The 14,860-nt window shown below is 42.0% G+C and overlaps 1 protein-coding gene across 3 annotated transcripts in view; it reads right to left on the bottom strand.

Annotated features, from left to right (window-relative positions):
* The window catches only part of FRMD3 (FERM domain containing 3), a 293,937-nt gene that overhangs the window by 70,455 nt on the left and 208,622 nt on the right, over positions 1-14,860 (bottom strand). For all 3 annotated transcript variants that reach the window (XM_077905595.1, XM_077905588.1, XM_077905604.1), the window contains 4 exons: positions 11,253-11,340; positions 9,603-9,691; positions 6,324-6,387; positions 5,028-5,116 (listed from right to left, as the gene is read on the bottom strand). In XM_077905595.1, coding sequence (XP_077761721.1) covers positions 5,028-5,116; positions 6,324-6,387; positions 9,603-9,691; positions 11,253-11,340 — 330 coding nt within the window. The remainder of the gene's footprint in view (positions 1-5,027; positions 5,117-6,323; positions 6,388-9,602; positions 9,692-11,252; positions 11,341-14,860) is intronic.

Raw genomic sequence — 14,860 nt, 5'->3', positions numbered from 1 at the left:
AGCCAGGGTTTTCAAATCAGATCGGTGGCCCCAGGCCAGCCAACAACTAGCAGCACATTCATATCTTAAAAGCACACAAGGGAATTCTTAGACTTGGGCTACCGGGCCTGCCTGTTCCTATGACAGGTGAAGTAGAAAAAGAGGGAGCAAATCACACCCAACCCAAGAAACAAAATCCGGACCTTGCTCTGCCAGCTGAAACCATTACAACGCAGTACCAGTTCAACAGAGCTAGAAACAGGCACTTACCCTTGAACTTAACAGAATCAGAACCCATCAGAGTCAAAGGACAGGGCTCTGGGACCAACTGGCACTCAAAACCCTTTTGTCATTACTGGAGGGGTAGTGGTCATGGTCACTACCGATCACCTTTTACAGATGAAAAACAAAATTGGGGCTCAGAGTGTAAGGGCTTTGTTCCAGACCACAGTACTAGTGACAGTCAAGACTCTAAGCCAAGTCTTTCACTTCCAAGGCCCATGCTCATTAACACTAGGAGAAGGCTGAAGCCAGGTTTGTCCAAGGTCATATAGTCTGGTCAGTAGTAAATTGAACACCAATAAAAAATAAATTAAAAAAAAAAAAAGAACAGGTGACATCTTTCCTTCTCCATAAGGAACAGAGATGATTATGGAACAATAAAGAAACAAAAGTTTCCAAGAAAACTCAGAGCAGTACAAATATTAGGGATTAGATGTCTTCATGAGAAAATGGGGTAGCCTGACCTAAGCAAAGCAGAACCACAAGGACTTGGTCACCTCTGTACAAGAACCTCAATGGAACCTCAATGTATGTGGTTCCATGTATGGTATTTTAACTTAGAATGGGTTTATCAGGGTCTGGCCCCATGGTAAGTCAAGGGAAATCTGTATACAAAATTTGTGCTGACTACCAAACCACCAGGTCTTCAGAAGCAGCCACAGAAGACTGAGAGGGATTCCTCTGATATGCCTAGTTGGCCCATCTAATGATAGAATTACCACACTGACCTCTTTACTAGTTGCCAGTTAACGTGTATACCCTAAAATGTGCAAAACAAATTCCCCAGTCTGCAGGTTTTTCTCCTTCTTTCCCTCCTTTCAATTCTGTTTTTTTTTTGTATATTTTTTTATTGGAGTTCGATTTGCCAACATATAGTATAACACCCAGTGCTCATCCCATCAAGTGCCCCCCTCAGTGCCTGTCACCCAGTCACCCCATTCCCCCTCCCACTTCCCCTTCCACTACCCCTTGTTCATTTCCCAGAGTTAGGAGTCTCTCATGTTTTGTCACCCTCTCTGATTTTTCCCACTCATTTTCTCTCCTTTCCCCTATAATCCCTTTCACTATTTTTTATATTCCTCATATGAGTGAAGCCATATAATGATTGTCCTTCTCCTAATTGTCCTTGTCCTAATTGACTTACTTCACTCAGCATAATACTCTCCAGTTCCATCCATGTCGAAGCAAATGGTGGGTATTTGTCCTTTCTAATGGCTGAGTAATAGCACTACTGGGGATTTACCCCAAAGATACGGATGCAGTGAAAAGCTGAAACACCTGCACCCCAATGTTCATAGCACCATGTTCACAATAGCCAAACTGTGGAAGGAGCCTCAGTGTCCATCGAAAGATGAATGGATAAAGAAGATGTGGTATGTATATATATACACAATGGAATATTACTCAATTCTGTTTTTGTCTTTGATTCCATCAATTCATAACTCCCTCACACATGATAAAACAATGTGTGTGCAAAAGAACTAATTTATGTCCTAAATCATTCTTTGATAGAGATCCTATGATTTCACCTAAAGGATCTTCAAAACTGTGCTAAACTCCTCCCCAGAAAGGCTTATTGAGAAGCCTCTAAAAGGTCTATCCACTGGGTGTTCTCTTCTACTCTGGCCCCTTCCACTGCCTGTGGTCAGCAACCATCAACCACACCCTTCGCTCCTCTGCTGCCTGTTTCATGATGGCTGAACCCTCTGTGTCTGGCCCCTCATCTCCTCCCTGTCTACGTCATGTACCCTCTACTCCAGCATGCGTAGCTGCTCATCTTCCTCAGTGTCTTCCATCTTTCTGCCTTGGTCTCTTACCCAGAATGTCCTTTCTTCATCTGAAAAAGACTTCCACCTCCTGGCTCCCCTGGCAGCAAGACTCGCCCCTCCTCTGGGGTGCCCTCCAGCATTTTATTTATACTTCCCTTTTGGTTCCCTATGAAACACAAATCTCCTGAGGATAGGAATCATTTCCTCGTCAATTGATCCTCATCAATCGATCCAGGAAATATTTTTTGAAATATTTTTACCTGGGGTCTTTGGCAAACACAAAGATAATCAGAGCCTAGTTCCTACCATCAGAGAGATCTGATCTAGTATAAATATGTACATAAAAATCTACAATGAAATAGGTCATGATCCATCTTGTTTTGCTTTGTTTCTAAAACTCCATCTACCAGCTCGATCATTTGTGAGAAAATATTCATTCAAAATGACTAACTACATGAGTCTGAATTATCCCCTGACAGGAACCAGATGATTTCATTAAAGGAGGAACTTAAGACTTCCAAAAGCTTAAGCTCCAAAAATAGTTTGTCAGTTCCTCAGAAAAATAAGTATAGAGTTACCCGATGATCCAAAAACTTCACTCCTAGGTATAAACCTAATAGAACTGTCCACAGAAAAACTTTGCTATGAATATTCATAGCAGCATTATTCATAATAGCTAAAATGAGGGAACAACCCAAATGTCCATCGGCTGGTGAATGGATAAACAAAATGTGGTATAGCCAAACCATAGATTATTATGCAGTCATGGAAAGAAATGAAGTTCTGATGCCTGTTACCACATGATAAACCTTGAAAACATTACCTTCAGTGAAAGAAGCCAGGCACAAAAGGCCACAGAGTTTACAACTCTGTTTATATAAAATATCCAGAAGGGGTGAATCCATAAACATGGAAAGTAAACCAGTAGTTGCCAAGGTCTGGGGAGAGGGGGAATGAGGAGTGACTATTAATGGATGCAAGGTTTCTTTTGGCGGGGATAAAAATGTTCCGGAATCTGACAGTGGTGATAGTTGCGTGACTTTGTGAATTATACTTAAAACCACTGAGTATATACTTTAAAATGGTGACTTTAAAAAAAAATAAAATAAATAAAAAAATAAAATAAAATGGTGACTTTTATGGTATATGATCTCAATTTTTCAAATAATTAAGAACAGCAGCAAGCTGTTCTGTTATGTATGCGCAGGCCTCCACTAGACAGAGCATCAAACCGTCTACATCTTCGTCTCTCAGCTCTCGTGGGTGTGAACAGGCCTGGACATGATTTCAGAGGCAATCAGTTGCCCTAATGTACAGTTCCCAAACACCTCACGGGACCTACTGGTGGCTTGAGGCGAAGATGGTTGCAGGAAGGTCTTTTGATACACAGCATTTTGGAGGTCATCTCATCTAAGGGCTTTCAAACTATGCCCCTGATAGGATCTTCCAGGACTGAGGGTTCTCCCAGGACACAGGACTCTCAATGCTAAGACTGGGGAAGCCTGGGCAAATGCAGACAACTGGTCACTCGAGCTCCTGAGAAGCAGTGAACAACAGGTGAAGGGTCTCCAGTCTCCAATCCCAACTCTGGTCCCCAACAACCATAGTTCCTCTATTTTTATCTTTTTTTCAATTTGAGAAAAGAGTTCTGTGGATAAAAAAGGATTTGAAAAAGATTGTCCAAGCATTCATTCTCTTGATCCTTGTCAGCCAAAGCCAGAGAGGTTCAGAGAGTCAGCATTTTCAGAGACATGAGTCTAATGAGCAAGGCAGAAATCAGGGCAGGGGGGCAGGGGGAGACCAAGCAAAGGTTGCCTGAATGAGCACCAGGGGCCAGTTGATACCCTGGGCAGGGCTGGCCTGGGCTCCTGACTGCATCCTTCACCACCGCTCTTCCAAATCAACAAGTGTGTCTCAAAGAGGAGAAGCTGGAATTCAGTGGGAAGATCCTAAATTTGAAGCTCTTTAGAAACCTGAGAGCTGGGCACCTGGGTGACTCAGTGATTGAGCATCTGCCTTTGGCTCATGTCATGATCCTGGGGTCCTGGGATCCAGTCCCTCATTGGGCTCCCCATAGGGAGCCTGCTTCTCCCTCTGCCTATGTCTCTGCCTCTCTCTCTGTGTCTCGCATGAATGAATGAATGAATGAATGAATGAATGATGAATGAATGAATGAATAAATAAATAAAATCTTAAAGAAGAAAGAAACAAACAAATAAACCTGAGAGCTTTATGGATGGTTTCTGAAGTCCTGTCCGTACTGACTTGCCAAGATCCTAGATTCCACCCGCAAACTTTTGGCTCTCATCTCTGTATGCTGCAGGCTTCTTTACTATAAACACCTGTGGCTCTCTGCCAAAGCTTGATTTCTCTGGTTGTGAGAGCACATTCAGCCCACACTCCGAGTAAGCCAGAGAGTATTACTCTGCCCTCTGAAATGGCCTTCAACCAAAATGAATGGAGAATTGGTAGACAAATAGCCCAGGCCCTTTGCTGGTCAGTGGGAGAACTGGGAGGCATGTTCCACAGTATGACAGAGTTCCCCAGCAGAGCTAAGCACACTGCTCTCAGCAGTGACCTGATCGATCACGAGCCCTGTGCCACTTGCTGCTCTACCTCCCTTCCCAATTGTCCTATGGGTATGTTCAGAAACCACATCCCTAAGAAACCACTTGCACTCAACTTTTCTCAAAGTCTGCTTCCAGTGGGGGCACCCAACCAAACACAGATTCTGTGACATGTTGGATGGAAATAGCAATGCAAAAAAAAAAAAAAAAAGTGCTCATTGCAATTCTATGGGCATCACTCGTGGAGCTCACGGCTGGATGGGCCAACAGTGGTTGAGAGTCACCCTGCACAATGCACCAAATTTACAATTCCCTTAAATACAATAAAAAGAACTGATTTAAAAGAAATGCATATGCAGCTATTTGCAGAACATAAATGGTTCGATGGATGCTTTTACAATCTATGATTAAATGAATAAAAGCTACGCACTTATAAAAGGCCTGGTTCTCCACCCCACACTTCCAAAGATGTTTGCAGGCAGCTGGTGTTGAAGTATGGAATGCCAACATGGCTTTTTTCTAATAAAAAAGACAAAACAAGAAAGGGCATGTGAAACATAGTTTATCTTTTAAGGTATTTACCAATCTGTAACCCCACACCTGCCCAACATGTTAAAAGTAACTCGGGCATTACTATGGTCTTAAAAGTGTTCTTGAAACGGTGCCCCCTGCCTCCCTCACTCTTTGCAGATATCATGAATCTAGCTGGGCCCTGTTTCTAACAAAAACCAGCATCACAATCCTTCTTGACAACCCAGGAATCACCTGCCTCGTGATCAGACTTGTACTCGTTTAAAAACTTATCTGTCACTGCTGAATAACTGGTGCTTTATCTGAAAACTATGGCCAAGAAAATCTGCAACCCTCCAGACCTAGCTCTGAGGCTCAAAGCTTCCATGCTGGCCATCTCTCCAGATGCCTCTTCCCTGATGAACCCAACCTGCATCTGGTCTTAAGACTCCTGGGATGTCTAGATTCTATTTCTAAAACTCTCACCAGCAGTGGTTGAATATCTAGATTTGGAAGTATTCTTTGCTTGTTTCATAAATCTGTATTTTGGTAGATTACAGAGGTAGGAGGAGGTTCCATTTTCTTTCTTTTTTATTAATTTAAATTTCAGTTAATTAACACACAGTGTAATATTAGTTTCAGGAGGAGGTTCCATTTTCTATCCCAGTATGTTTTCTACACAGCAGTATACTGTCAAGCATTGCTCACGGACTTTCTTTTCTTTTTTAATTTTTAATTTAAATTCAATTTAGTTAACATATAATGTGTTATTTGGTTCAGGGGTAGAATTTACATACCTTCCTTAATGCCCATCACCCAGTTTCCCCATTCCCCACTCAACTCCTCTCTAGCGACCCTCAGTTTCTCTCCTAGAGTTAAGCTTACCATTTGCTTCCCTCTGTTTTCATTTTATTTTATTTTCCCTTCCTTTCCCCTATGTTCATTTGTTTTGTTTCTTAAATTCTACATATGAGTGAGATCATATGTGCATTTGTCTTTCTCTGACTGATTCATTTCACTTTGTTCTTAAATGTGCAAACCCACTATTTGCTTATCTCTAAAATGTTTAGCATATAGCTTCTATTACATCATAAACTTCAAAGTGGTGGGCTACAATACTAAAGGCACATTTCATGGTCATGTCTTTCTGGTGCACACACACACACCCTCACACATGTACATACAACTACACGTCATTAGAAAAGCAGTCACTGACCTCCTTCTGGGTGCCAATCACATAAAATGTCTTCCCTTCAAACTTCAATTTGCAGACATCTGGCCTAAGAAAAGAAAATCTCTTTGGGTGAGGAGAAAAAAAAAAAAAAAAAAGTGGCAGCTATCCAAGGTACCTTCGTTTCCCCTAGGAATCTGGCTGACTCGCAGATACCAAGCCGGCTGCAATGAAACAAGATATTATCTTATTATCAGTGAAGGCCTAATGAGCAGTGAATAGCCCCCAAATGAATTATACAGCAATTTCCTTCCTAAGAGAGGATCCAGAGGCAGCTCAGAATTACTTCTTCCATTTTTTACAGTCAAGCAGCATCTTTCTTCCAAGGAACTCTGGAGATTTTGTGAACATTAACGACCAAAACAATATTAATTGACCAGCCCACTTTGCGAGGTAGGAAGAATGTGATTATTTCAGGTTCGGTAATGAAACGATATGGATTCACAGTATCAGTCTCCCTCACCCTTTCACATTCATCTTCAAGGAACACACACACAAATTTTCATTTCTGCTCTCCCTGCTTGTGGTAGAGTAAGTTTTTTTGTTTTTTGTTTTGTTTTGTTTTTGGTTTTGGTTTTGTTTTTTTATGATAGTCGCACAGAGAGAGAGAGAGAGGCAGAGACACAGGCTGAGGGAGAAGCAGGCTCCATGCACCAGGAGCCCGACGTGGGACTCAATCCCGGGTCTCCAGGACCGCGCCCTGGGCCAAAGGCAGGTGCTAAACCGCTGCGCCACCCAGGGATCCCTAGAATAAGTTTTATTAAATATTGAGATGCTCAGAATTGTGAGGACAGCTTGACACATTGTAGCCAAAAGAGTGACTTTAGGTTTTATCTTAAGGAGCTGCTCAGTTAAAATCTGCCTGAAATAGGGAACCTAGGTCACCTCCTTGGTGAGAAGATTTGTGTAAAGAGAGAGACAATTCTATTTTTATTCCTTTGATCTAACTTCTAGAAGAGGGATTTCTGCTCCTGTGTTTTTCCTGAGGGAAAAAGAACAGTGTGGCCACATTAAGCTGCTTGAACTTAGGAGAGGATTTGCAAGAGTGACAAAGCTCAGTGGATGTTAAAAAACAAAAACAAAACAAAACCAGGATTAACGTGGGAATAAAATTTGTTTTGGTAACATATCCATGGCTGTTCCAGAGGCTAGAAGGATATGGGGATGACAGCAACCCACCAGGAACACCAAGATGCAGAACCCAGGAACAAATGGTCTGGGTATTGTCCGTCTCAACTCTTTAGTGGACCCAAGAAGAAATAGAAGCCCAAGGGAGAGAGACATGCAATTAATCTGCACTTGAGACATGTCAGGTTTTCCCCTAATTACTTCAAAACTCAAGCAATTCATAAACCTGAGGATCTAACCCTCAAGTCTTCTGTGGTCCTGGGTAGGATGGGAAAAGTCCCCAGATTATCCATGCTTCCCAAAGTCAACAGGAATCCCTAGGGAGATTACTCTGGAATGACCTGAAGAGTGATGAATACCCTTTTTTCCAAGGTGCAGGAAAACAGAGAAGAAAACTGTTCACCCCATCATGCCACACGTATACGAGATATCAGAATTCACGAATCCCACCGCTCACAACACAGTTGCATTTTCTTCTCCCCCAACCACTTTCTTCCCTGTAAAACAGACAGATGTAAGTGATTCCCATCTTATGAATAAGTACACAGAGGCTCAGAAAAGCTAGGTGATTAAGAGTTTTGAGAGTGCTCATTGTGGAGAAAGAGAACAAGTGGGTGCAGAGAGGAGCACAAAGTATGAACTGAACAAAAGAGAGGTTAAGGAAGAGATTGATGAAATCGGGGACCTCAGAAAAAAGAGGGCTGGTCATAAAGAAGAGCAGAATGTATAAGAGTGGAGTGGGTATTAGCTGACTGATGCTAGCCCAGCAGAGAAGATTTGAAAGGGAGCTGGGAGGTACCAAGAGGACAGTGCACAAGTGGGGGTGTTGATAAAGGGGTGCTGGAAGAAACCCTCAAGCTAACAGAACCACTAAACAGACGTTTACGTAAGTGCAAGAGCATTTCCAATCCAGGACTGAAGGTGGATGCCCACTGGCCCATCAGGAAGAACTTCAGGCCACAGGAGGGGCCCACCACCCACTTAGACGTGACAGGAGTGACAGACTGTCAGGGGCCATCGGGGAGGAAACTGAATCAAGCTGAAGGTATGAACAAGACTGAGCCTTTACCATATCACACGTATGTTCAGCCTTCTCATTCTTTGCCTAAACCGTTTCGCTCCTTGATTGGACAGTGGGCCCTGCTGGTCACCTACCCTGCTCCATCCTCCCACTGCTGTACTGACATGACTCAGACTTTTTTCTTCCTCAAAGTGACATGTTCATGGGGATCACACTCTTCTCAACAGCAAGAAGTGGGTCTTGATTTGACCAACCCAATCATGGAGTTCCCACTCAGAGGGATTGGTTTAAGTGGGTGCATGTGACCCAATCCTGCCCTATTAGATATACGAGAAGTCTCCTACAAGGCTTCTGTAAAACAAGTCCTCCTTGTTTTAATAGGAGACACACACACAAGCAGATCCTCTCCTCTAGTCTCCAGGTGGTGCTGTATGATGATGGGATGCACAGAGTTACTTGCATGGCCACCATATGAGCATAGGCCTGGGGACAAAAACCACTACCCTGAGATGACAGAGAAGAAAAGGGAGACCTAGGGCCTTCATGGTGTTGTCAGGGAGTTAAGTTAAAGGATCATGGAAATGCCCGACCTCTGGAACTTCTGCTGTGTGAAATAATCAGTCTTCTTATCTGTAAGCCAATGTGAACAGATGTGTTTTCTGAGCCAAAAGCATCTTCACTGATATACTGGGTAACACAGGATGAGTCTGCAACAAGGACTCAACAGAAGAAAATGGAGAGAAGGGACCGGAAGAGGGTCCTGAGTTATTCAAGGGAAATTGCACTTTACCCTGCCCTGCCCTACCCCATGGTCACCCCTTTGGCCAGAACAGTAGCTGCTGGTGAAGAAACACTCAACACCCCTTTAAAGACACAGCTCCTGAGCCCAAGACACACATCTCTGGGTCTTCTAAGGTCTAGGGCAACCTAGATCAGCTTTTATTTATAAGTGAATAATCCTTTTATAATGAAGTTCCACAGCAAAGAAATGAATAATAGTCATTCTGCTGGACATTTCCAAACCAAACCAAAAAAAAAAAAAAAAAAATCAAAGGCTGGGAAAGAAAAGCAAGATTGAGGAAAATGGTAAGCTAGTTTCCCAAAGAAGTCCTTACCATTTTATCAAATGGATTCTCTTATTTCCCTGGAATACCACAAAGCCTGCTGCAGTGAATCCTAAAAACGTTGTTGTGCCTGTTGAATCCTGAAAAAAGAGAAACAAAAACATTTGGATTAAGAAATATAAAATAAGTGATAAATTGTATTCTCATTCATCTTCTCCCTGGGTTAATTTCAGGTTAATTCCATTGATCATGGCAATAAACTAAGCTTCTGAAATGGAACTTCCATGAACAGCACTTCAAAAATCTGGGGAAGGTCTGGAAACATGTATCTTTTTCCTTGGAGGAACAGACCTTCTACCTCTCCAGGAACATCCTGGGAAAATACAGATTAGTTCCGAACCACTATGTCTATTTCCAAATGTGTCCTGGGGCCACCGGAGTTCTTGGATCTGCCCTATAGTTTGGGCAAACCATGCTTGCTCATCATTAGCCCTAAAACCAAAGATGCTATGATACCAAAGCCCTTAGCATCTAATTTAATTTGATTAAATTCCACACAAGATTTCTGGCCATTCTAATGTAAAGATATGTCCAGAAATTCCTACTCTGTTTCCAGCCTCAACCAGAAAAACTAAGCATAGATCAGTAAAAGCAAAGGAATGACAGCAACAAAGATCAAGTCTATCTCCAAGTAATAAATAAAACAAACAGGGTCAAAATTGCAGAAAACATTTAATCACTAAGTGGAACGAACTGACTTATATTACTAGGAAGAGGATTCTGGCAAATATGCTAAAATCATTGTGCCAATAAAAATTAAAATGCCAAAGTGAACAAGTACCACCCGCTCTCTGCCTCGGCTGCACGTTGGAATCATCTGGAGAGCCTGGTCTGTTCCCCCCCCGATCCTGATGTCACTGGGTGGCAGAAGTGTACGAAACTCCCCAGGTTCTTCCAATCAGCAGCCTGAATGAAGAGCCGGAGATCTAGTACTTCACCAAATACTATTAGCTGATCCCATATGGGTAAAGAAATTTGCCAGCAGGACTCAAGAACTTATCTTTAAGAGCCCGGCTGAGAGAAATGCTTAGTTTAGGATTCTGCTTAGCATCTGGTTGATGTGTGCTTAGTTTAGGGTACAGAATGGAGAAAACAATTTTCATAAAACATTTCTGGAAAATGTGTGCATCAACTTGGGGGCTTGTTTAAAAAGCATATTACCCAGATGTACCCCCAGTGACTCTGATTTAGTGACTCTGATACATGCTTGAGAGAAATACTGTCAAATAATATGAGCAAAGGAAACAAGAAAAAAATATTCCTAATGTCAAAATATAATTTTAAGCCTTTTTTTTTTTTGCTTCTACTTTCCCAATTTTTAAGATTGCCCTCTTGCTGACAATGGTCTTAAAAGTAAATCTGTTGGGATCCTATAACTTCTTAGAGGTAGAATCATCTACTTGATGGATGAATGAATGAATCATGTATGTTAATTTAGGAAAATGAGGCTACTATAAAGCAATTAGCAAGCAATTGGAAGGCTTGCAATGGAGAAAATCAACCACCAGGCCATAGGACTGCAGTCTGCTGTCATCCCTTCCAGTTAGGGACAACGGATCAGCCTGTAGAAATATCCTGCACACTAACTCTCTTGTGAGCAAAACAATCATTACAGGTCAGCCTGCTATGAGGGACACTCACCTTGCATGGGTGAGGGTCCACCCCATAGGTTTCCAAAGTGTGAGCTTTTAGGAGTAAGTTAAATTCAGCAACTGGTGGGCTCTGGCCTCTAGAACCACACAAGAAAAGTTTAGGGTGTTAATACAGAAGGTAACAGAAACCTAGAGTCCCTTTGTTCAATAAAATGGGATATTCTAAACTAAAAAAAAAAAATCCCTACATAAATAATAATCAGTAAGACCAATCACCATTCCTCCTCATAAGGAGCTCTTCTCTAAGGAATCTGAGCTCGTGTTCCCTGGCTAATTGCTCCATAATAAAACCACATGTACTCTGAGGACTCCAGTGACCCATACAGTTAATCAAGGTGATCAAGTTACCAATAAGTAAGCCTTGCAAATTCAATCTTAATATGAAATAGAACTCAGCATCTGTTCTTTCCAACTCACTTAAAAAGATTATCCAGGGTAAAGAGCATTCCCTCTTGCTCAGGGTACAATATGGGCAGTCCTGGTATGCTACCAGCAAGCCTGAACAAAGCCATCGTGCCGGAAGAACTGTCAACCATTCCAATGGAAAGCCCTGGATTTTGAAAGGAAATCTCACCCACTAATCTTAGCTGTGCCCTCCAGGGTGGCAAACAAGGTCCTGGCCTCAGTGAGGGGGAGGGGGTTGCAGTAGAGATGACTGTGAAGCCTTCTGGGGCTAACTTCCAAAGCAGGATCTTACAGCATTTTAAAGACTCCACTTTGACTAAATCCCATATGTACCTTAGAGAATCCAAACCATTCTCCAAGGATAAATAGGTCACCCTAACAAGTGAGAAGAGTTTGCCAAAGAAAACAACAGGAATTTGTTTTCATTTCCAAAATGTAAAATTACGTTGTAGTACTGAATCTACTTCCACCCAAGCTTCTCCCCATAGATGGATTCCCTTCCTCTACCCCTCAAGAGTCAACATGCCTCTAAATCCTTTTGAGATCTTCTCTTTACCTCCAGCAACTGAAATTTCATTATGATAGTGAGGAGTGTCTTTATTTACTTATTATGATCAACACTGTGGGGACACTTTTAATCCAATAATTTGTATCTTTTCCCTGGTTGCTTGATTCTTCTCTTCCCAACCTCCATCCTCACCCCCAACCATCCTTTCTTTTCCTCTCCTCTCCTTTGGGAGGCCTAAGTAAATGGTTCTTGAAACCCTGTCCTCCATGCCTTATAACCTTTGTTTCATTCTCTAAATTTTTTGGTACTACATTCTGAATGATTTTTTAATTCGAACATCCAGCTTGCTAATTTATTTTTCAGCTGGGTGCATCCTGCCTTTCTTCCCATTTACGAGTTTTTTTTTTAATACCAATTAAATATTTCACTCCAAATATATCATCTATTTGGCTCTTGAAATAGCTGCCTGTTCCTATTTTATGCAATAAATTCCTCATATTCCTCTGAGGAAATCCCACTTTCTTTCCTTTAAAGTCCAATCCCGTTTGCTCTGTTAATGCTACTTTCTCGGTGAGGGTCCTTTGGTTTGGAACAACAGTCAGACTCTCGCATTCACGGAGTTGATGTTTCCTTGTCTGGTGATTCATGGATGGATATTTCTATATCTTTTTTTTAATATATTTTAAAAAATTAAGATTTATTTATTTATTCATGATAGATGTAGAGAGAGAAAGAGAGAGGCAGAGGCACAGGAGGAGAGAGAAGCAGGCTCCATGCCTGGAGCCTGACATGGGACTCGAACCCGGGACTCCAGGATCACACCCTGGGCCAAAGGCAGGCGCCAAACCGCTGAGCCACCCAGGGATCCCCGATATTTCTATATCTGATGTTATCTGTCTAATGCAGTGGCCTCCAGAGGTTTGTAGGGAACTGGTGGATGGCAGGGGCATGCCATCTGGGAAAAGTATATGTGATAACTTGATTTTAAACTGCAAGTTGTAGTTCCTTCCGGATGTTGCCCACACATGGGGTACCCTCCAGCTCAAGACTGCTGTTGCCCACAAGGAACCAGAGAAAGAGGTCAGAGCTGCCCAACTGTGCCAAATGCAGTTGCCCACTCACCATGGTGGCCACCCTGTGTATGTTTCCTGACGCACCCAGAACCACTCCTACCCTACATGTGTTTAACCTGGATTTGCTCCATCTGTTTCCCATCTTCCAGAGACACTGTTGGAATTCTGATCCAAAAATTGTATTCTCTCCTGGATCTGCTTTCTAGGACTTTTTCCATTATCTATAGGGCCTTGGAGAAGGAAGAAGAGGTAGCCATATGTGTTAGTTTTTTCTTTTAAAAGAAGAGATAATTTTTTTTAATTTATTTTTTATTGGTGTTCAATTTACTAACATACAGAATAACCCCCAGTGCCCGTCACCCATTCAATCCATCCTTGATGGAACATATTTCTGAAGGATTAACTCAAACACCTGCTTTAAGAAAATAAAGTCTTTCTAAAGCTTTTTAGGCTTTCCTCTTTAGCCTTAGTGTTCTACAGTTTCACTGTAATATATATAAAGGCAGCATCTTTATTTATTCATCCTGACCAGCATTGTATGGATCCTTTCAATACAATTCCTATCTTTCTTTGATTCTTTTTTTCAAGTCATAGTCACTGTTACTATTTCTCTTCTTGATACCATAACAATAGGTTCAAAAAAGTTACAACTATATATTTTTTAAAGATTTTATTTATTTATTCATGAGAGACACAGAAAGAGGCAGAGACATAGGCCAAGGGGGGAGAAGCAGGTTCCTTGCAGGACCCCAGGATTGCGACCTGAGCCAAAGGCAGATGCTCAACCACTGAGCCACCCAGGTGCCCCAGTCACCAACTCTATTGATGAAAAAGGGAAATGGGATTTTTGAAAGTTTTCTCAATACATACTATGATTTCTCCATAGCTCTCTTAAGTTCTAGGAGTAATATTTTACCTTTCACTGAAAAATCAATTATTAATATTAAATCCAAATATTGGTTGCTACTTCTCTCCCTGCCATATCCTCACCGCGTGATGAGGGACAAAGCACAGAGCGGAGCTGTCCAGCATGTTACTAACCAGCACCCCCACTCTGATGGCCCTCAATGCACAATCTCAGCCTAATGACCCCAGACAAAGGCCAAAAGGAACCAGGACTGGAGCCAACGGAGCCTAAGCCATTAGTTCTGCTCCAGGATAATCCTCCTGCTTGACATGAAAGGACTCCACTCTATCCTACACTAATAAGAACTCCTCCACTCCAAGGAGCTGGCCATTTTCCCTGGTGGTTAAATTATCAGCATCTTTGTATAAGCCACACATTGTTTATTCTTAAATCCAAGCTCGGTTTTAAAGCTCACCTTTCTTTTGTATTCAGTCTGGGAACAAGTTAATCATGAAAGGTTGTAATTTGGAAGTTTGTTTTGGAAAGTAAGTTCTGTTTGCCTAGGTGGTCTGACTACTTTCCTGTCCTTTGTAAATCCAAAAGGCATCCAATTTCTAACTGAAAACAGTCAACCACAGATGGCAGCAGGTGCAGTGCTACACAGCTTCAGAGGATATGCCATTAAACTCAAAGACCTCTGGTTCATTGGGACATCTCATTCAGGGTGTGAAACGGTGAGCCCCAGTACAAGGAAAGATTTCAGT

This window comes from Canis aureus, chromosome 1, assembly GCF_053574225.1.
Source record: "Canis aureus isolate CA01 chromosome 1, VMU_Caureus_v.1.0, whole genome shotgun sequence".
Taxonomy (NCBI): Eukaryota; Metazoa; Chordata; class Mammalia; order Carnivora; family Canidae; genus Canis; species Canis aureus.
This window is presented reverse-complemented; position numbering and strand designations above follow the sequence as displayed.